This window comes from Bos grunniens, chromosome 7 (genome assembly GCF_055505025.1).
Source record: "Bos grunniens cultivar Pamir isolate PY7600 chromosome 7, Bosgru_T2T1.0, whole genome shotgun sequence".
In the NCBI taxonomy this organism is placed as follows: domain Eukaryota; kingdom Metazoa; phylum Chordata; class Mammalia; order Artiodactyla; family Bovidae; genus Bos; species Bos grunniens.
Window position 1 is genome coordinate 34867787 of NC_141171.1, and position 21130 is coordinate 34888916.

General features: G+C 41.7%; 1 protein-coding gene and 1 long non-coding RNA gene across 7 annotated transcripts in view; one reads left to right on the forward strand and one right to left on the reverse strand.

Annotated features, from left to right (window-relative positions):
• Positions 1-343: 343 nt before the first annotated feature.
• Positions 344-10447, reverse strand: LOC147369029 (uncharacterized). 5 transcript variants are annotated; one of them, XR_015167136.1, is made up of 3 exons: positions 10115-10447; positions 8694-8972; positions 344-1483 (listed from the first exon to the last, which is right to left on the reverse strand). It is a non-coding gene; the product is annotated as an uncharacterized LOC147369029 (long non-coding RNA). The 5 variants fall into 5 exon arrangements; XR_015167135.1 differs by having other exon boundaries at positions 344-1176; positions 8694-9981; XR_015167133.1 differs by having other exon boundaries at positions 8694-9981.
• DTWD2 (DTW motif tRNA-uridine aminocarboxypropyltransferase 2) overlaps positions 10441-21130 on the forward strand; it is a 78387-nt gene continuing 67697 nt past the window's right edge. For both annotated transcript variants that reach the window (XM_086410753.1, XM_086410754.1), the window contains exon 1: positions 10441-10866. In XM_086410753.1, coding sequence (XP_086266879.1) covers positions 10649-10866 — 218 coding nt within the window. In that variant the 5' untranslated portion in view covers positions 10441-10648. The remainder of the gene's footprint in view (positions 10867-21130) is intronic.

Here is a 21130-nt window from a genome sequence, read left to right on the forward strand (position 1 = left end):
AATATAGCAACATGTATATGACCTTCCCAAACTCCCTAACTATCCCTTCCCCCTGGCAACCATAAGTTCATTTTCTAAGTCTATGAGTCTCTGTTTTGTAAGTTTGTTTGTATCATTTCTTTTTATATTCCCCATATAAGGGATGACATACAATATTTCTCCTTTGTCTGACTTATTTCACTCAATATGACACTTTCAATATCCATCCATGTCACTGCAAACGGCATAATTTCATTCTTTTTAATGGCTGAGTAATATTCCATTGTATATATGTATATTTTTTCCCGTTTACCCTTCCTGAATTTTTGTGTCTGGACTAACAATAAAATTGACAAAAGACAGATTAACAGGGAAAAAGAAATACTTTCAATTCATGTGCATAGAGGTCCCATAGAAATGAGATATGGTAAGTGGCCAAAGCAGGTGGTTTTTTATATTTGTTAAATGAAAGAACAATAAATTTGTGAGGAATTCACAGGACAATGAAACTCAGGTTTGGGGTGTCCAGTTAGTGAAAAATTTAAATGGAGTTTCGGCTTGAGGTAGTGAATTAAAGAAGCAAGGATGTTTGTTTATATGGGTTTAAAGGCTGGAATTCACTATTTTTGGCAACAAGGTTTCCTTCTCTCTCCAGATGCAGGGAGTATACCTTTCATCTGAGTGATGGATTTCCTGCTTCCAGGGAGACATGAAGGAGGGTCAGAGTGTCCTCTTGTATTGGCTGTTTCTTAAGTAACTTTAATTCGAAACAATACACCATTGAGGCACAATTTGGGCAGTTTTCTCTGGGCCCCAACAATTCCCTCCTCTGAAACTTGCCTGGAAGTTTCACATACTCAAAGCAGAACTGATGACCATGGAGAGAGAGAGCAGGTTCACAGAGTCTTCTATTTCACTGAATCAGTTTCTTAGTCCTGAGAAAAGGACAGATCTTTTTCAATAATTGTATCTCATTTCTGCAGAAGGACATGGCAATCCACTCCAGTATTCTTGCCTGGAGAATCCCATGGGCAGAGGAGCCTGGTGGGCTGCTGTCCATGGGGTCGCACAGAGTCGGACATGACTCAAGCGACTTAGCATGCATGCATGCATCTCATTTCAGAAGGCAGCTCGGCAGATGGGCTCCCAACACTAGGTCTATGGTGCAGAGAGTCAGGTATTTAATAAGTGGCATTTCTATGGAAACAAAAGAAAAATAAAGGTTAAAAATTGGAGCAGATTATAAACCAGTTTTTGAGTCCAGAGGGCAGTCAGTCAAGAGGACTTCTAGATTATCAATGTCCAAACATCTTCTGCAGTTTGAAACATCTCTGATGATGTGATTGGGTGTTCAGGTAAACTTTATGAGTGACTCATATAGCAACAGGCACAAGGATTATTTAAGCATAAGCTGTTGTGGCGATTTCTCTGAACTTTATGTCAAGTTGTTTAGCTTTGGTTTGCAGGGCTCCAGGAATACTTTTAGGTTTCAGTGATTCCAAGTCTAAATGATGGGAGGAAATTGGAAAAGTTAGTTTAGTTGTAGTCAAATACTGGAGGAAACTCTAAAAATTCAGTCTAGTTTTTAGGTAAATTACAAAACCTCAAGGAAAGTTAATAGCAATAAAATCTGATACCTATATGTATGAATTATTATTGAGAAACAATTTTCTCTCTAAAATCACCCTAATTTCTACTAAGGTAGCCAAATTAAGACGAATTTGTTTGCAAATTATGTCTAGTTAATAAACTTGAACTGAGTGTTTATATAAGTATAGCAAAAATAGTGACTAACCATGTGCTGCTGCTGCTAAGTCACTTCAGTCATGTCCGACTCTGTGCGACCCCATAGACGGCAGCCCACCAGGCTCCGCCGTCCCTGGGATTCTCCAGGCAAGAACACTGGAGTGGGTTGCCATTTCCTTCTCCAATGCATGAAAGTGGAAAGTGAAAGGGAAGCTGCTCAGTTGCGACACCATGGACTGCAGCCCACCAGGCTCCTCCGTCCATGGATTTTCCAGGCAAGAGTACTGGAGTGGGGTGCCATCGCCTTCTCTGGACTAACCATGTAGGATCCTTTAAACCTATTTTGCTTGAATTTTTACAAGGAATCTATCTCCAGATTGAACTTTTAAATGCCTTTTGAGGCCAGGAAGCCACACCAAAGACTTATCAAACTTTACTGTAACACCTATAGATTTGGGTAAATTCCTCCCTTCCTGAGGTCCCCTCAATATCCTGCATTTCCTGTACCTGCCAGAATGTGACCCTCCTTACTCACCTGGTAAGGCTGCTGGGATAGCTGTAAACCAGGTATTAATATTAGGCTGTTTTTATGAGGAGCTTTATTGGTTCCATAAAGTCAATCTTAGTTCCTTTAAGCTGTCTGGTCATATCTGAGTCTACAAGGGTCTGTTTCACATATGACCATTCTTGGGAGTTCTCTGGTAGTCCAGTGGTTAGGACTCCAAGCTCTCACTGCCAGGCTCTGGGGTTTGATCCCAAGTTGGGGAACTGAGATCCTGCAAGCCTCAAGGTGCAGCCATAAAAGAAAAGACCATTCTACTCAAAGCCTTGGTAAAGTAATCAGTGTCTCCAATTGTGTTCTGTTTTAAGGTGAACAGATTCTTATTGAACTTATGTAAATAACTATATTACCAAAAAATAAGGATACTCCTTGAGAGTTTCTGAATTCTGGAGGGATCAGGTAGAAAAAGGTAAATGTTTCAATTCTGCTTACAAAGGTATAATTTACCAAATTTTTATAAAACTTCCTTGTATCTGGAAAACAAAAGGTTTAAAAATTAGTCATATTTTAGACCGCCTTGCCAAGTGGCACAGTGGCAAAGATTCTACCTGCTAATGCAGGAGACACATGACATGTGGGTTTATTCCCTGCATCAGGAAGATCCCCTGGTGTAGTAAACGGCAACCCACTCCAGTATTCTTGTCTGAAAAATCCTGTGGACAGAGGAGCCTGGCAGGCTATAGTCCATAGAGTTGCAAATAGCTGGCCATGACTGAACACGAGTATATTTTAGACAAAAAGTCATAAAAACTATAACCATATTCATTAGTTCATTCAATCCCATATAATTAATTCTTGTTCTTCTTTGAGTTCAGTTTTTCCACTAGTTCTGTTGTCCTTGCTGGATAATTGAGAGTGACAGGGACAGTGATAATTCCAAGAAGTTTGTAAGGTTTTTCTAAAGGCTTATATGATTTGCCCAGTGAACTGGGTATCTTGATCACTGGAGATTGCAGAAAACCCCAAGAGGAAAACACATTTTTTAAAACTGTCTCTTTGCCAATATCAGGGCATCAGCCTTGTGGTAAGGGAAGGTCTCAACCTATGGGGAAAACATACATATATTGATAACAAGAACATATTTATAACCCATACTAAGTGGCAGTTGAATGAAGTCCAGTTTTAGGTGTTCCAAGGGTCCGGAGAAAGGAGGTCTGAGGTCTCTGGGGACAAGAATAGTTTTTTCCCAGGGTTACGGACCTGACCTGCCAGACATTGCTGGTACTGTTTTGCAGTTTTATTCGTATTTTTTAAAAAAATGATTTTTGTAAGTTATCACACACTATTTATACAACTTTATCATTATTATTTATTTTTTGGGGGGGGCCCACTGAACAGCATGCAGGATCTTAGTTCCTCAACCAGAGACTGAACTTGTGCCCCCTGCAGTGGAAGTGCAGTCTTAACCACCGGACTCCAGGGAAGTCCCTGTTTTTGCAGTTTGATAGAAATCTTCCTACCAATGTCTATTTACAATTTGAGTCATATTAAGCGAATTGTGAGTGAGGAATGCAAGAAAAACAAAAATGAGGTTTGCCAGGGAGCTGGGAAAAATTGCTTCTATCACCAGTCACATCCACAACTGGGTATTGTTTTTGCTTTGGCTCCATCCCTTCATTCTTTCTGGAGTTATTTCTCCACTGATCTCCAGTAGCACATTGGGCACCTACTGACCTGGGGAGTTCCTCTTTCAGTATCCTATCATTTTGCCTTTTCATATTGTTCATGGGGTTCTCAAGGCAAGAATACTGAAGTGGTTTGCCATTCCCTTCTCCAGTGGATCACACTCTGTCAGACCTCTCCACCATGACCCGCCTGTCTTGGGTGGCCCCACAGGGCATGGCTTAGTTTCATTGAGTTAGACAAGGCTGTGGTCCGTGTGAATGGCAGAAAGTGAAGAGGAACTAAAAAGCCTCTTGATGAAAATGAAAGAGGAGAGTAAAAAAGTTGGCTTAAAGCTCAACATTCAGAAAACTAAGTTCATGGCATCTGGTCCCATCACTTCATGGGAAATAGATGGGGAAACAGTGGAAACAGTGTCAGACTTTATTTTTTGGGCTCCAAAATCACTGCAGATGGTGATTGCAGCCATGAAATTAAAAGATGCTTACTCCTTGGAAGGAAAGTTATGACCAACCTAGAGAGCATGTTCAAAACAGAGACATTACTTTGCCAACAAAGGTCCATCTAGTCAAGGCTATGGTTTTTCCAGTGGTCATGTACGGATGTGAGAGTGGTCATGTATGGACTGTGAAGAAAGCTGAGCACCAGAGATGATGCTTTTGGACTGTGGTATTGGATAAGACTCTTGAGAGTCCCTTGGACTGCAAGGAGATCCAATCAGTCCATCCTAAAGGAGATCAGTCCTGGGTGTTCTTTGGAAGGAACGATGCTAAAGCTGAAACTCCAGTACTTTGGCCACCTCGTGCGAAGAGTTGACTCATTGGAAAAGACTCTGATGCTGGGAGGGATTGGGGGCAGGAGGAGAAGGGGACGACAGAGGATGAGATGGCTGGATGGCATCACCAACTCGATGGATGTGTTTCAGTGAACTCCGGGAGTTAGTGATGGACAGGGAGGCCTGGTGTGCTGCGATTCATGGGGTCACAAAGAGTAGGACACAACTGAGCGACTGAACTGAACTGGGAAAAATTAACTGGCTGTCTTGGGTTTCCCATCACGGAACTCTTTTTTTTTTTTTTTTTAATAGCTGTTGCTTACCCATCTTACTTTCTCTGATTCAGGAGCAGACCATTTCTATGGTCGAAGGATATTAATATGACAAAAGTCTGGCAATAAGCAGTCAATTTTTTTTTTCCAGAAGCAGAATTGAATTCATTCACATGTGTCAAAATCTACACAGATTCTGGTATTCATGCCTCTGAGTGACAATCAGGTCATTTCCCTGATATTGGGGTTCAGTCCCTTTAGTATGAGCCTCAGTTTTGATGACAGACAATACTTCATGTCAGAACACATACAACTTCCAGAAATTTCACATAATTTTTGGAACACTTATAATTCATATCTCTATGGACACAATATAAAGAAGGCTTAATGTTACTTTTTATTTGACAACCCTTCCCATGTAATTTAACATATCAAGTATACCTAATTCAGAGAAGACAATGGCACCCCACTCCAGTACTCTTGCCTGGAAAATCCCATGGACAAAGGAGCCTGGTGGGCTGCAGTCCATGGGGTCGCTAAGAGTCGGACCCGACTGAGCAACTTCACTTTCATTTTTCACTTTCATGCATTGGAGAAGGAAATGGCAACCCACTCCAGTGTTCTTGCCTGGAGAATCCCAGGGACAGGGGAGCCTGGTGGGCTGCCGTCTATAGGGTTGCACAGAGTCGGAAACGACTGAAGCAACTCAGCAGCAGCAGCATACCTAATTAGCTTAATTTCTCTTTTTATAAGGAGAGAGAACACATTTTTGAGATATTTCATGGGCCTTTAAATATTTCATATTCCAAAGTTAAAGTCAAAAAGCCTTCATTTGGAATTTGATTTTTGGGAAAGTGAAAAAGTGAAAGTGAAACTCATTCATTTGTGTCTGACTCTTTGCAACTCCATGGACTGTAGCCCACCAAGCTTCTCTGTCCATGGAATTCTCCATCCAAGAATACTGGACTGGGTCACCATTCGTTTCTCCAGGGGATCTTCCTAACCCAGGGATTGCACCTGTGTTTTCTGCATTGCAGGCAAATTCTTTACCATCTGAGTCACTGGGGAAGTTTGTCAAAATATAAAAAATGTCTTAAAATGTTTGCCCAAATAGGTCTCTGTGAAACAATGCTCAGTTATCCATTTAACCAAAATAAGAATAGGCAAATTTAGATTTATTATTAAAATTTTTTTTGAATAGTTTCTAAGGCAAAGTCCATTTCCTTGCTTACCATTCAGGTTGGCAAAGGAACTTCCTTTTAGGGGGACTACCAGCTTTTGGGGAGGGGGAAATTTCCTCCTCTACTCCTCTTGAGTTCTTGTGGCTGGGCTAATGATAAATTTGACACAGAATAATTAACAGGAGAAAAAGGAACAAACTTTAATTCATTTGCATGGAGGTTCCACAGAAATGAACCTTTAAAAGTGGCAAAAGCAGGCAGTTTTTAAATGTTTTTTTTTTTGACAAAGAAACAATGTATCTGTGAGGAATTGACTGGAGAAAGAAAATTTAGATTTTAGGTGCCCAATTAGTAAGGAATCTAAATAGAATTTGGGCTTGGGCTATTATATTCAGGAAGTAACAAGGTTTGTTTACATAGACTTCTAGGCCTGAATTCTCAGTCTTTGGTGAGAAGTATGTCCTTTTACCTTTCCATGTGGGGAGTGTACCTTTTACATGAGAGGTACATATTCTGCTTTCAGGGGGACAGAAGGAAGGGTGAGGGTGTCCCTCTTGCACTGGCCATGCCTTAAGTAACTGAAGTTCACTTCAAAATAATTGGTATGCCATTGAGGCACACTTTCGGGTGGTCTGCTGTGGGACCCCACAAACCTTAAAACGTTTAGTAAATGTAACAGTTTGTTTCCCCTACAAGTCAACATGGGCGACCTGTAGAAGCTGGGAACAGCTCTCAGCTGATATTCAGCCAGAGAATGATAACCACTAAGAACTGAATTTTGCCAATAAGCCGAATGATAAGCAAGGTAACAGATTCTGCCTTAAAGCCTCCAAAGGAATGCTGCCTGCCACTACTGACATTTTGCCTGTGAGATCGTGTCAGATTTCTGACATAAAAAACTACAAGTAAATAAATACATATTGAGCCACTAAGCCGGGCTTCCCTCATATGTCAGTTGGTAAAGAATCTACCTGCAATTAAGGAGACCCCCAGTTCGATTCCTGGATCGGGAAGATCTGCTGGAGAAGGGATAGGCTACCCACTCCAATATTCTTGGGCTTCCCTTGTAGCTTAGCTGGTAAAGAATCTGCCTGCAATGTGGGAGACCTGGGTTTGATTCCTGAGTTTGGAAGATCCCCTGGAGAAGGGAAAGGCTACCCACTCTAGTATTCTGGCCTGGAGAATTCCATGGATTATACGGTCCATGGGGTCACAAAGAGTCAGACGTGACTGAGTGACTTTGGTAATTTGTTACAGCAGCAATAGAAAATGAACACAGTAAGGAATGTTCTATTTTTACATCATATAAAAAATATTTTTGTTTATTTGGCTGTGCCAAGTCTTAGTTGGAGAAGGAAATGGCAACCCACTCCAGTGTTCTTGCCTGGAGAATCCCAGGGATGGGGGAGCCTGGTGGGCTGCCGTCTCTGGACTCGAGACACGACTGAAGCGACTTAGCAGCAGCAGCAGTCTTAGTTGGGGCACGTGGGATCTTATGTCTCGGTTTGCAGAAGCTTTTAGCTGTGACCTATGAACTCTTAGCTGTGGCATGTGAGGTCTAGTTCCCTCACCAAAGATCGAACCTAGGGTGTCTGCACTGGGAGCGCAGTCTTAGCCACTGTACCTCCAGGGAAATTCCATTGTCTTTGCCTCATTTAAATAAAAGTTTATCCAATTGTTGCTGCTGTCGTGTAGTTGCTAAGGTGTGTCCGACTCTTTTCGACTCAAAGGACTATAGCCAGCCAGGCTCCTCTTTCCAGGGGATTTTCCAGGCAAGAATACTGGAGTGGGTTACCATTTCTTTTTCCAGGGGCTCCTCCCGACCCAAGGATCAAACCCATGTCTCCTGTATTAGCAGGTGGATTCTTTACTGCTGAGCCACCAGGGAAGCCCTGTTTATCCAATATTGAATCCTTATTCTTCTGGGCTTCCAGGATGTTTACTACTAGACATTATTGAGGCCCTTTCTCATACCAGTGACTCTCAAGGTCCCAAGGGTGTCAAGGATCTTACCATGAGCCAAAATACCCAGGAGGCCCCCTTGGACCTTCTGTAATCATTTGCTATCAATGAAACGCCGTAGTCCCTGGTTCTTGGTCACATGTAACTTGGTGGCAGCGGCAGAATCTTCACAAGGCCGGGAAATTTGGAATCTGGGGTTCATCTCCTCTAGGCATCCAGGATGTCATCCCCTCATTCCTCCCCTCTGGGTGTGGTATCATTACCCGGGAGCGCTGGGGGTTAGGAATGGGATTCTGGTAACCCGTTGTCCCCTTCTCAGGGAAATCTTCCCTCTAACAGTCTAACGATCTTTGCTTTTAACCCAAGGACACATCCATCTCATCCCTCGCACACAGGTGCGCACACATCAGGCCTGATACTGAGGTCGTCTCTAATCTGTTTTAACCTCTCAGACTCCCTTGAAACAAAGAGCATAATGATCTGGTTACTAGGAGTTGGGAGATAAATAAAATATAAATTAACATCTTAGATTATTTTGTTAACACTGATGCACTGTTAAGTTGGTTTTATCTCTTAAAGGAACTTTTGCTTACCTTCCCAGCGCCTTGGTATTTCTCAGAGGTTTGGTGACTGATGGTTTTTATTTTGGTATTGAAGTCTGTCCCAAACTGGTAAACTCACATAAAATAGCAGCTGGCAGGGTGTGTGATACATTTTTTGCAGGCTTCTTAAGGTCAGGGTTCATAAACTGGCCATTGGGCGAATTTCTTGCTTTTCAGAGGGGAAAAATGACTCTCTCTTCACTCAACTCTGGCTCTATCCCACCTGCATGGGAGTTTTCTTTGATTCTGGTCAACCTCTAGGAGAATGAACTGCAGAGAAGCAAGGATGGAGCAGGGGCCCACTTAAATGTGTTTATGGTAATAGTCTAGGCAAGAGATGACACAGGCTTGAATCAGGGCAGAGGTAGTAGAAACAAATGGTTGGATTTTGAATTCTTTGATAGGTACAACCAATGATCTCATGTTGGATGTTAAAAGAGGAAACCAAATATAAATAGGCTTGTTATAACTTAACGTCTTTCACATAATTCATAGCTGGGTGTCTGGAGGGACCTTAAATGACTTGCCAGAACATTTCACATCTTGAGACTGGAGATCAGAGTTTAAGGGTTGTCACAGGAGACTTTTAGTAGTTAAAGAGTTGGTTCTCCAATCTAAATTGCATCCTTATTTCTTTGTTTTCTGATTCACCTCCTTTTGTATAGTCTCTAGGATTTCATTATCTCCCAACTCCAACTGGCATTAAGTTCCAGTTTTTTCTCCCATCCCACATTCATCACCAGACAGCTTTTTCAGCTTTTTTCTATCCTCCCTTCGAGTACTCCAAAATAAATGACAGGTACCATTTTCAGGGGAAAAGAATGCAGGAAAGCTGAAAACAATAGCCCTGTATTCTATATACAAGCTTGATTTTAAGATGACTAAAAATGTCATAGTGAGATCAACATTTTAAGAAATACAGTACTATTACTATCAGTGATAAATCTACTTTGTTTTATATTTACTCTTTTGTAGCTCAAGAATCAAGATAATTATCATTACAAAACTTAATTCATATGACTGGTAAAATTTTTTTTTGTTTAAAACGTTGAATGCTGGAAGAAGTAACAAAGTATTAATAAGTGAGAAGAATCAGCACCTATATAAGGCAAGTAGTCTCTTTTCTAAAGTGAAGTTAATGTTAATTTAAAAAAACCCTGCGGGCTATATTGCTGTTTTTCAGAGCTGTAAAACCTTAGGCAAAGTAGTTATCTTTCTGTGGCTTTTCTTTCCTCTCCATGAAATCTCAGCTCTCTTATTGCCTCTTGAGCTTAGGGTCCTCGGACAATGGAAAAAAAAAAAAGAAAGAAAGAAAAAAAACCTCATTTAAATAAATATTTAGTGTCTAGCGTAAAAATACATGTTTGCTATTGGAAATACCAAGTACAAGTCACAGGGCACAGGTTCCTGACCTTCGAGAGTAGGAAATCCTCTGAAGCAGACCAGCAGTGAATCCTATTTACAGTTGGTGCATACTTTCCCATGCTGGCCTGAAACTATCAAGTACGTCAGCGGCTGCGACTGTGCGCACTCACCCAGCTACTAATAATTCTTAAACTGCCATCCTAAAGCGGAATATGCAGAATTCCACTTTACTTTCACTTTTGAAGGAGTTAAAAATAAGGAAAGTACAACTTCGCCACCTGAGATGTTTTCAGAAGAGATTCCTTTACTCGCCCCAGAGACACTTCCCTAACCTCAGTAGCTCCCCAGGACAACCCACACTTTCCTTCCGGGTTCTAGCTGAACTGTTTTACTGGGCATAAACCAATGGGCTCATTCCTTCTCCGCGGCGGGGCGGGGTCTTCCGCCTGGGCTTCGGAGACCCGCCCCCCGTACGTGGCGTGCGTGCGTGGCGTCGTGCGGCGCGGGACGGTTTCTTCAGCTTGTGGCGCCCCCCGGCGGTAGCGGTGAAGCGATGTGAGGGCCGGCCCTGAGCGCCTGCCATGGAGCAGCACCAAGAGGCGCGAACACCCGGGAACCCCGTCGCGCGGCTGCCTGGGACCTTGAGGTCTCAGACGCCCGAGGAGGAGGAGCCGCGGGTGGGCGGGTCAGCGCCAGCGGCCTCCGTCTTGGACGCGGAGGCGTATGGGGCCAGTGCGGACGGGCTGTGGGAACTGCCAGTGGAGCCGGCGGAGCGGAGGCCCGAGTGCAGCCACTGCAGGTGACCGCCGGGCGGGGGCGAGGGCGGGGACTGAAGCCAGCGGCGGACTTGGGGGGCGACGGGGAGGTGGGGCGGGGGCGCTGCAGCGACCCCTGCCGGGGAGGCGGCTGCTGTGACTGAGGACCAGGGGAGCATTGTCTCCTTCATCTCTGCGCTTGGAGCAGCAGGGTCCACTGGTTGAGGTTGAAATCACTGTGAAATAGCCACAGCTCTTTCAGTAAGAAGCCTTTTCTCCAGGTTCAGGATTACTTACTCTTAATTCATGCAAGACACTAGCGGGTCATGGGATGAGCGGACAGAAGCTCCGCTGTCAAGAAACAAGTGTCTGATGGAGGAAGGAAGGCGTAATAACAGTAATAACACTTATGTTTATGTGACACAGCCATCTCACGGTCAAAACAAAACAAAAGCATAAAACGGATTAGAGGCGAGAGACAAGGTGGCTATTACAGTAGTTGAGATTGGATTCCGAATTCTGAATTCACTTAGAGATATATATTGAGCACCTGCTGTGTGTCAGGCACTGTGCTAGGTTTCTGGTAACCTAGGCATGGATAACGGAGAAGGCAATGGCACCGCACTCCGCTGTTCTTGCCTGGAAAATCCCATGGACGGAGGAGCCTGGTGGGCTGCAGTCCATGGAGTCGCTAAGAGTCGGACACAACTGAGCGACTTCACTTTCATTTTTCACTTTCATGCATTGGAGAAGGAAATGGCAACCCACTCCAGTGTTCTTGCCTGGAGAATCCCAGGGACTGGGGAGCCTGGTGGGCTGCCGTCTGTGGGGTTGCACAGAGTCGGACACGACTGAATCGACTTAGCAGCAGCAGGAATGCATAGAAATGTCTCTGAGCTCACTGGGCCACTTATAGTCTAATGAGGAGACTGTTTATTAAACTGAGTGAATGTGAGTGAAGTCGCTCAGTCGTGTCCGACTCTTTGTGACCCCGTGGACTGTGACGGGGTACCAGGCTTCTCTGTCCATGGGATTCTCCAGGCAAGAATACTGGAGTGGGTTACTGTTTCCTTCTCCAGGGGATCTTCCCTACCCAGGAATCAAACCCGGGCCTCCCGCATTGGAGGCAGACGCTTTAACCTCTGAGCCACAAGGGAAGCAGCAATTAACATTGTCTGCCCGATTTAGTTATGGCAGAAAGTGAAGAGGAACTAAAAAGGCTCTTGATGAAAGTGAAAGAGGAGAGTGAAAAAGTTGGCTTAAAGCTCAACATTCAGAAAACTAAGATCATGGCATCTGGTCTCATCCCTTCATGGGAAATAGATGGGGAAAGAGTGGAAACCGTGTCAGACTTTACTTTTTTGGGCTCCAAAATCACGGCAGATGGTGATTGCAGCCATGAAATCAAAAGACGCTTACTCCTTGGAAGGAAAGTTATGACCAACCTAGATAGCATATTCAAAAGAAGAAATATTACTTTGCTAACAAAGGTCCGTCTAGTAAAGGCTATGGTTTTTCCAGTGGTCATGTATGGATGTGAGAGTTGGACTGTGAAGAAAGCTGAGTGCTGAAGAATTGATGCTTTTGAACTGTGGTGTTGGAGAAGAGTCTTGGAGAGTTCCTTGGATTGCAAGGAGATCCAACCAGTCCATCCTAAAGATCAGTCCTGGGTGTTCATTGGAAGGACTGATGCTAAAGTTGAAACTCCAGTACTTTGGCCACCTCATGCGAAGAGTTGACTCATTGGAAAAGACCCTGATGCTGGGAGGGATTTGGGGGGTAGGAGGAGAAGGGGATGACAGAGGATGAAATGGCTGGATGACATCACCGACTCCATGGACATGAGTTTGAGTAAACTCCGGGAGCTGGTGATCGACAGGGAGGCCTGGCGTGCTTGGATTCATGGGGTCACAAAGAGTGGGACACGACTGAGTGACTGAACTGAACTGAATGTACTTTCACGATTGTGAGGACTGTTCTCCCTGCTTGCTTGAATCTCATGTTATACAGATGTACCAGTTTTTAAAATAAACTTTCTTTTCTGTTGTAATGTTAACATAGGCTTTAAGAAATGTGTATTTATTTTTATTATATTTGGCTATTCAGGGTCTTAGTTGCAGCACGAGGAATCTTTGATCTTTGTTGTGGCATATGTTATCTTTAGTTGTGGCATGCAAACTCTTAATTGTGACATGTAGAATCTATTTCCCTGACCAGGGGTTGAACCTGGGCTCCCTGCATTGTGAGTGGGTAATCTTAGCCACTGGACCACCAGGGAAGTCCCACCATTAACCTTAATGGAATGAAAGCTAATGGAGCCTTTCAGTTTTTACTGGACCTCTTGGGAGAATTCTACAATTGAAATAATCCTTGAAACATTCTTTCTTTCATTTCTCTGTGATTTATCTGACTTTTCTATCCTAGTCTTCTTTGCCTGTTCTATTCAAAGTGTCAGTGTTGGGCCACCTAGATTCTCTTGTTCTAATCCCGTACACTTCCCACAGATGATGTTACCATTTTTCATGTAGAGGTTGTCACCTCTACATTGGTCTCTCTACATCAGACTCTTCTGTGGAGTAAGAGATGAATGTCTTCATTTAATCATTGTGTATGGAGTACTTTGCTAATTACTGTTAATACGGTTGGAGGCTTTATCCATATAGACTGTTTAGTTTGTTGTTGGTTACAGATGATAAACCAGTAAAAAAGCAACCAAATATGTAATTACAGGTTGAAAAAAAACACAAAAGAACAGCAATGAAGGAGAGAAGTAGGATGCTGTAATAGAAAATAGCAGGATGGTGTCAGGAAAGATTTCTGAAGAAACTGGAGCCTATTATACAGAGTGAAGTAAGCCAGAAAGAAAAATACCAATACAGTATACTAACACATATATATGGAATTTAGAAAGATGGCAACAATAACCCAGTATACGAGACAGCAAAAGAGACACTGATGTATAGAACAGTCCTTTGGACTCTGTGGGAGAGGGAGAGGGTGGGATGATTTGGGAGAATGGCATTGAAACATGTATAATATCATATATGAAACGAGTCGCCAGTCCAGGTTCGATGCACGATACTGGATGCTTGGGGCTGGTGCACTGGGATGATCCAGAGGGATGGTATGGGGAGGGAGGAGGGTTCAGGATGGGAAACACATGTATACCTGTGGTGGATTCATTTTGATAAATGGCAAAACCAATGCAATATTGGAAAGTTAAAAAATAAAATTAAAAAAAAAAAGAAAAAAGTTACACTGGTGAAGCACAAAAAAAAAAAAAAAAAGAAAGAAAGAAAGATAAGACTGATTCAACCAAGAGAAAAGTATTTCAAGAAGGCGAGCAGAAAGACAGACTGGTTGCTTTTCTTTACCATTTGACCTTTTCCCAGGGCTGAATCAAAAGACCTCGGAGTCAGAATCTTGAGTGTAAGGGTCTTTTTATATTTTCTGACTGTATATGTGTAGTAGATATTCCGTAGACCTTTGACAAAGGTGAGTAGTTTGTATCTAGAAGAGACTGTTTGGAAGAGAGGGTATGTGAATACAATTTATTTAAATAAGTTGTCTAAAGTTGTTAGATGATAACACTTAAAAATGTGGCAAAGAGGTCTACTAGAACGCTGAAAGAAAAATGTTTCAAATATAAATCCAGAGCTAAATTATGCTAGCTTTATCATATAGTTTTTAGTTTACTCAGAACTGCTAGTTGAAATAGTTTAAAAATTAGTCTTCTGTGGTTAGCAAAATTTTATAATGTTTCTGATCGATTTCTTCTTGCCCCATTATAGGCTTTGTGTTTTAAAGCACTTTTAGATTGATAACAAACTTGAGAGGAAGGTACAGAGCTTTCCCATATGGCCTCTGCCCCCTCCATCCCCCCACCACATGCATAGCTTCTCAGTTATCAACATCCCCTACCAGAGTGGTACGTTTGTTACAATTGATGGACTCGGGTGACACATCATTATCACTTAAAAGTCCATAGTTTAGATTAGGGTTCACTGTTGGCGTTGTACATACTTGAAGTTTGGACAAATTTGTAATAACATTTATCTGCTATTATAGTTTCATGCAGAGTGTTTTCACTGCCTTAAAAATCCTCTTGGCTCTGCCTTTTCATTCCTCTCTACCCCCTAACCTGATCTACTGTTTAAAAAATGTACTGGATTTTAGCTTGTTTTCAGTTTTATTTAGTTAATATTTGAGAATTGTAATTCACTGTCACATTTCTGTGTTTTGCTTTTTCTGGTGACATTTTCTACCTTTTAAAGACTTTTCTTCCCTTGACATGTTATGCATTTTGTTTTAATTGGTTAGGATACAGTTCTAGAAATAGAATATTTAGGTGTTACCAATAAAATATAAACTAATTTATAGCTCTTTATATTTTATTTCATTAGGCTGTTAGGGTCTCAACTAGTTGCCTGAGTGAACTTCTTTACTGTTATGCTTATAATAGTTTTTAAAATTGAAATGCATTTTTAGGTTTGAGTGATCAGTACGTCACAATTATTTGGCCCGTTTTTTAATACTTAAAACACTATTCATTTAAATACATGACTATACTTGTCACTGCCTAAAGAGTTCTAGGGAGAAGGCAATGGCACCCCACTCCAGTACTCTTGCCTGGAAAATCCCATGGATGGAGGAGCCTGGTAGGCTGAAGTCCATGGGGTTGCGAAGGGTTGGACACAACTGAGCGACTTCACTTTCACTTTCACTTTTTACTTTCATGCATTGGAGAAGGAAATGGCAGCCCACTCCATTGTTCTTGCCTGGAGAATCCCAGGGACGGGGGAGCCTGGTGGGCTGCCGTCTATGGGGTTGCACAGAGTCGGACACGACTGAAACGACTTAGCAGCAGCAACAGCAAAGAGTTCTAGAGATTGGTTTTGTTCGGGAAGTGTAGACTCAATTTAAATTCTCAGCAGAATCTTGCTTGTTAGAAATAGAGCATATCTTAAATGTTGGGGCCAGTGTGAGGAAAGCAGGAGAGACTCCATCTTGAGGCCTGTCATCCGTCTTAAGGATAGGATGTAAACTGGGCCTGAACTCTGCCCAAGAGTGAGGAAACCGTTGCTAATGGAAACCAGGTCTCCTGGAGACTTCCCTCCTTAAAGATGGCAAATGGAGATTGTAGTTGAGGTCAGGCTGCCCCTGTTAGATTAACCAAGGAGACATACCCCCTTGATGTATAACCATTGTCCCCCCTCCCCCTTAACTTTAATTGTTTGTTCTCTGAGCACCTACTTGTTATAAAACTCAGTCATATACAACAAGGAGGTTGCTAACATGTAACCAGTCATTTGGGGGTGGGGTATAAAAATGGGCCTCTCAGAAACATCAGGGTCCTTGTTGGGAACTGATTCCTCTTGGACCCGCTGGCGTAATAAGCTGTACTCCACTGTCTTGAGCGTCTTCCGAGGTGTGTTTTGCGACTCTGGATTCCACAACAAAATATGAATGAAATATCTTTCAAAAGATCTGTACTAGTTTGGTATTGCAGGTTACAAATTTTGTAAAAAGTATGTCCCTGTTAAAAGGAACAGCATGTACAGGATTATACTGTATCTGTACAGTGTATTTGGAGAGCTTGGCAGAAAGGAAGGAGAGGTGAGGCTGCAGAGGTTGATGGTGGTTCTATTGGGAAGGGCCAAATAAGCTGTGTTAGGAAGTTAGAATTCCTGGTGGACTGCAGTCCATGGGGTTGCAGAGAGTAGGACATGACTGAGCGTCTAACCACTTTCACTTTTCTAATCTTCCTCTTTGGCTTAGCAGATAAAGAATCTGCCTGCAATCCAGGAGATATGAGTTGGATCCCGGGGTCATGAAGATATGCTGGAGAAGGAAATGGCAGCCCATTCCAGTATTCTTGCCTGAAAAATCCCATGGACAGAGGAACTTGGTGGACTATAGTCCATGGGGTTGAAAAGAGTCAGACATGACTGAGGGACTAAGCAGCAGCAGGAAGTTTGAGCCTAAAGCACTAGAGCCCGACAAAATAGCCACTGAAGTTTTTTTTTTTTAAATAAAGGTGTCAATTTGACTTCTGTGGGTGGCTTTTAGCTATCATAATTTATGCTCTGTTTTATTAAGAAAAATGCAAACTGAATAGTGATACAGTGGTAAAGGCTTGCCTGGGAAGAGTTAGAGCCTCATTATAGTAAAGATGCCAAACATCTTAATTATATTTTTATGTCTTCTGTGGATATTCCTGCCTGAGGACAAGAGTTGGAAATCACTTGCAAATCATTGGTCATAAAAATAAGTACAGAGAATTTTTTAATGTGTCTGAGGGAGGAAGACAGCAGGGACAACATATACATAAACTGACACAGATAGGCCCTGAGACATAATTTTTCTCTCTCCAGTGCTTTTTTCTTTCAAAAGTACAAAGTTGTAAGGATTGTGTGAAACCACATCAATATAAATAGCACCCATTTATTAGATACTGGTCATTAGCAGGTTATCCACTGAGATGAGGTGTTTTATATTTGTTATTTTATTTATGTCCCATAACAGCTTTCTGGAGTTGATGATATCATTAGCTTTTAAAGGATGAAAAGGTGGAGGTAACAATCAGGTAGCAGAGCAGGGTTTCTGGCTCCAGTCCGCTTGGCTCCCAAGCTCCTGCAAGGGCTTGACTCTTTGCTGTACCCTCCACGCTTGCTGAAGAAGCCTTATTCTTTTGATTGCGGAGTGGATGTAGTCACTAGTTGAAGTGGAGCTATTAAAGCTGCAGGAGTAGCTCTGTTTTCATACTTTTTAAGCTGAAGTATGTTTCAATTCAGTTGCTTATTCATGTCTGAGCCTTTGCGACCCCATGGACTACAGCACCTCAGGCTTCTCTGTCCATTACCAGTTCCGGAAGCTTGCTCATGTCCATGATGATGCCATCCAAACATCTCATTCTCTGTCGTCCCCTTCTTCTCCTGCCTTCAATCTTTCCCAGCTTCAGGGTCTTTTCCAGTGAGTCAGTTCTTCGCATCAGGTGGCCAAAGTATTGGAGTTTCAGCTTTAGCATCAGTCCTGCCAATGAACTGATCTCCTTTAGGATTGACTGGCTTGATCTCCTGGCAGTCCAAGTGACTCTCAAGAGTCTTCTCTAACACCACAGTTCAAAAGCATCAATTCTTTGGTGCTCAGCTTTCTTTATGGTCTGTCCGTCACAGAAAAGAAAATTAGATACCAAGTGAATTAGAGATACCAAGGGAACATTTCATGCAAAGATGGGCACAATAAAGGACAGAAACGGTATGAACCTAACAGAAGCAGAAGATGTGAAGAAGAGGTGGCAAGAATGAACAGAAAAACTATACAAAAAAGATCTTAATGATCCAGATAACCACGATGGTGTGATCACTCACCTAGAACCAATCCTGGAATGCAGTCAAGTGGGCCTTAGGAAGCATCACTGTGAACAAAGCTAGTGGAAGTGATGGAATTCCAGTTGAGCTATTTCAAATCCTAAAAGGTGATGCTGTGAAAGTGCTGCACTCAATATGCCAGCAAATTTGGGAAACTCAGCAGTGGCCACAGGACTGGAAAAGGTCAGTTTTCATTCCAATCCCAAAGAAAGGCAATGCCAATGAATGTTCAAACTACCACACAACTGCACTCATCTCACAGGCTAGCAAAATTATGCTCAAAATTCTCCAAACTAGGATTCAACAGTATGTGAACTGAGAACTTCCAGATGTTCAAACTGATTTTAGAAAAGGCAGAGGAACCAGAGATCAAATTGCCAACATCCGATGGATCATCAGAAAAGCAAGAGAGTTCCAGAAAAACATCTACTTCTGCTTTATTGACTACGCCAAAGCCTTTGACTGTGTGGATCACAACAAACTGGAAAATTCTGAAAGAGATGAGAATACCAGACCACCTGACCTGCCTCCTAAGAAGTCCATATGCAGGTCAAGAAGCAGCAGTTGGAACTGGACATGGAATAATGGACTGGTTCCAAATTGGGAAAGGAGTATGTCAAGGCTGTATATTGTCACCCTGCTTTTTTAAGTTATGTATGCAGAGTACATCCTGCAAAATGCTGGGCTTGGATGAAGCACAAGATGGAATCATATTGCTGGGACAAATATCAATAACCTCAGATATGCAGATGACACCATCCTTATGGCAGAAAGAGAAGAACTTAAGAGCCTCTTGATGAAAGTGAAAGAGTAGAGTGAAAAAGCTGGCTTAAAACTCAGCATTCCAAAAACTAAGATGATGGCATCTGGTGCCATCACTTCATGGCAAATAGATGGGGAAACAGTGGAAACAGTGACAAACTTTCCTTTCATGGTCTCCAAAATCACTGCAGACTGTGACTACGGCCATGAAATTAAAAGACTCTTGCTCCTTGGAAGAAAAGCTATGACCAACCTAGGCACCATATTAAAAAGCAGAGACATTACTTGGCTGATAAAGCTAAGTATAGTCAAAGCTATGGCTTTTCCAGTAGTCACGTATGGATGTGAGAGTTGGACCATAAAGAAGTATGTTTACTTCAAGCTTAGTAACAGGATGCCTGAGCATTAGTATTTTCTAGCTCCTTTTTTGGGATTCCCAGGTGGTACTAGTGGTAAAGGGCCCACCTGCCAATGCAGGAGACATAAGAGACATGGGTTTGATCTCTGGGTTGGGATGATTCTTTGGAGAAGGGCATGGCAACCCATTCCAGTATTCTTGCCTAGAGAATCTCAGGGACGGGAGACTGGTAGGCTGCAGTCCATAGGGTCTCAAAGAGTTAGTCATGCACAACTGAAGTGACTTAGCATGCACACAGCTCCTTTTTTACGTAAATTGAGATACATTTGGTCGGTGTACAATATTATGTAAGTTTAAGGTATACAGCCTGTTGATTTGATACATTTATATACTCAGTATGATTATCCCTGGTAGTCGTTAGCTGTTGTCACCTAATTATCATTTCCTTTCTGTGCTGAGAAGTTTTAAGATGTAGTATGTTAGCAAGTTTGAAGTATGTAATATAATATTGTTGACTATATCACAGTGCTGTGCATTACATCTCCAGCATTTATTCATCTTCTGATTACAACTTTGTATCCTTTAATAACATCTTGTTTCCTTATTCCATGTCTTAACCTTTTCTGTATTCTTTAGGCTTGAATATTCAGGAGAAAAAGGTGATGGGAATGAAAACATGAGAAAGTGAAGCAGGGAAGACTGTAGGTGTTTGAGAAGAACACAGGGGCCACAAGCTGGCAGCCCACAGTTTTGTTTAAAACTATATTTTACCAGTTTGAAATTAGTTGCTAATAGTTAAAAATGAAGATGTTTTATATCAGAATCCAGATTTCTGGTTTCTGTAAGAATGGGGAGATGTAGCAGCTTTGGGGCCACCATCCTGAGTATTGGTTGTGCCTATAGATTGGGTATGATCTGTCCAGGTCATCCTTGCTCCCAGTCCATCCTGCTTCATTCATCTCTGATTAACTGCCTGCCCTTCATAGATACTTGCTTTTACATCTGGGTCTCATGTACGTCATTGTGGTCTGGTCTGCCTCAGCAGCAGGGTAAATCAGCCTGCACGTTTTATAGGTAAAAGTGAAACCTGGTAATTCCCAAAACAATTACTTTATAATAATTGAGATTGTTGAGTTGGTATTGACACTTAGAAATCTGTTTGGGTAAATTTAAAATAAGCTAGATTATTGATGATAATTTTTAGGATAAAAATTTAGAAAGTCTTCAAATTTAATTCCTTGTGCATATCGAAAGTATCATATTCTTAAGACACTAAGTTAATTTGTTCTTTCTTGTTAATCTAGAAAATCTGTTTATTCTTTGAAGTAGTTTATTCCTAAGATATGTGGGACGCTAACTGATTTACAAATTACTGTGCAAGCTAATCATATGTTCAAAGTTGAGCAAAAATGATATATCTCAAGAGGGAGTTTTTTTCTTAATCTTAATTAAGTCTCCAAAGATGAGTGACCAATTAAAAAAAACCACATCAGAGCTTTCTAAATGTTTGATTTATTTTCCACAAGAAAAACAAGAATGTTATCATTACCCTCTGATAGATGTTTTTTTCAAAGAACATCAAAGCACATTAATTTTTTAACTATGTTTATATTTGTTCCGAATTAAAAATTTATAGTTCTGTTAGTGCTTATGTACTGAGAGAATATATTCTAAGATAGTCTAGTATAACATTAGGTTTTTTCATTTATTTTTAAAAATATGTAATGTACTTTAATTTTTTCCAGTTTTATTGAGATATAATTGACATACAGCACTGTACAAGTTTAAATACAGCATAATGATTTGACTTACATATAC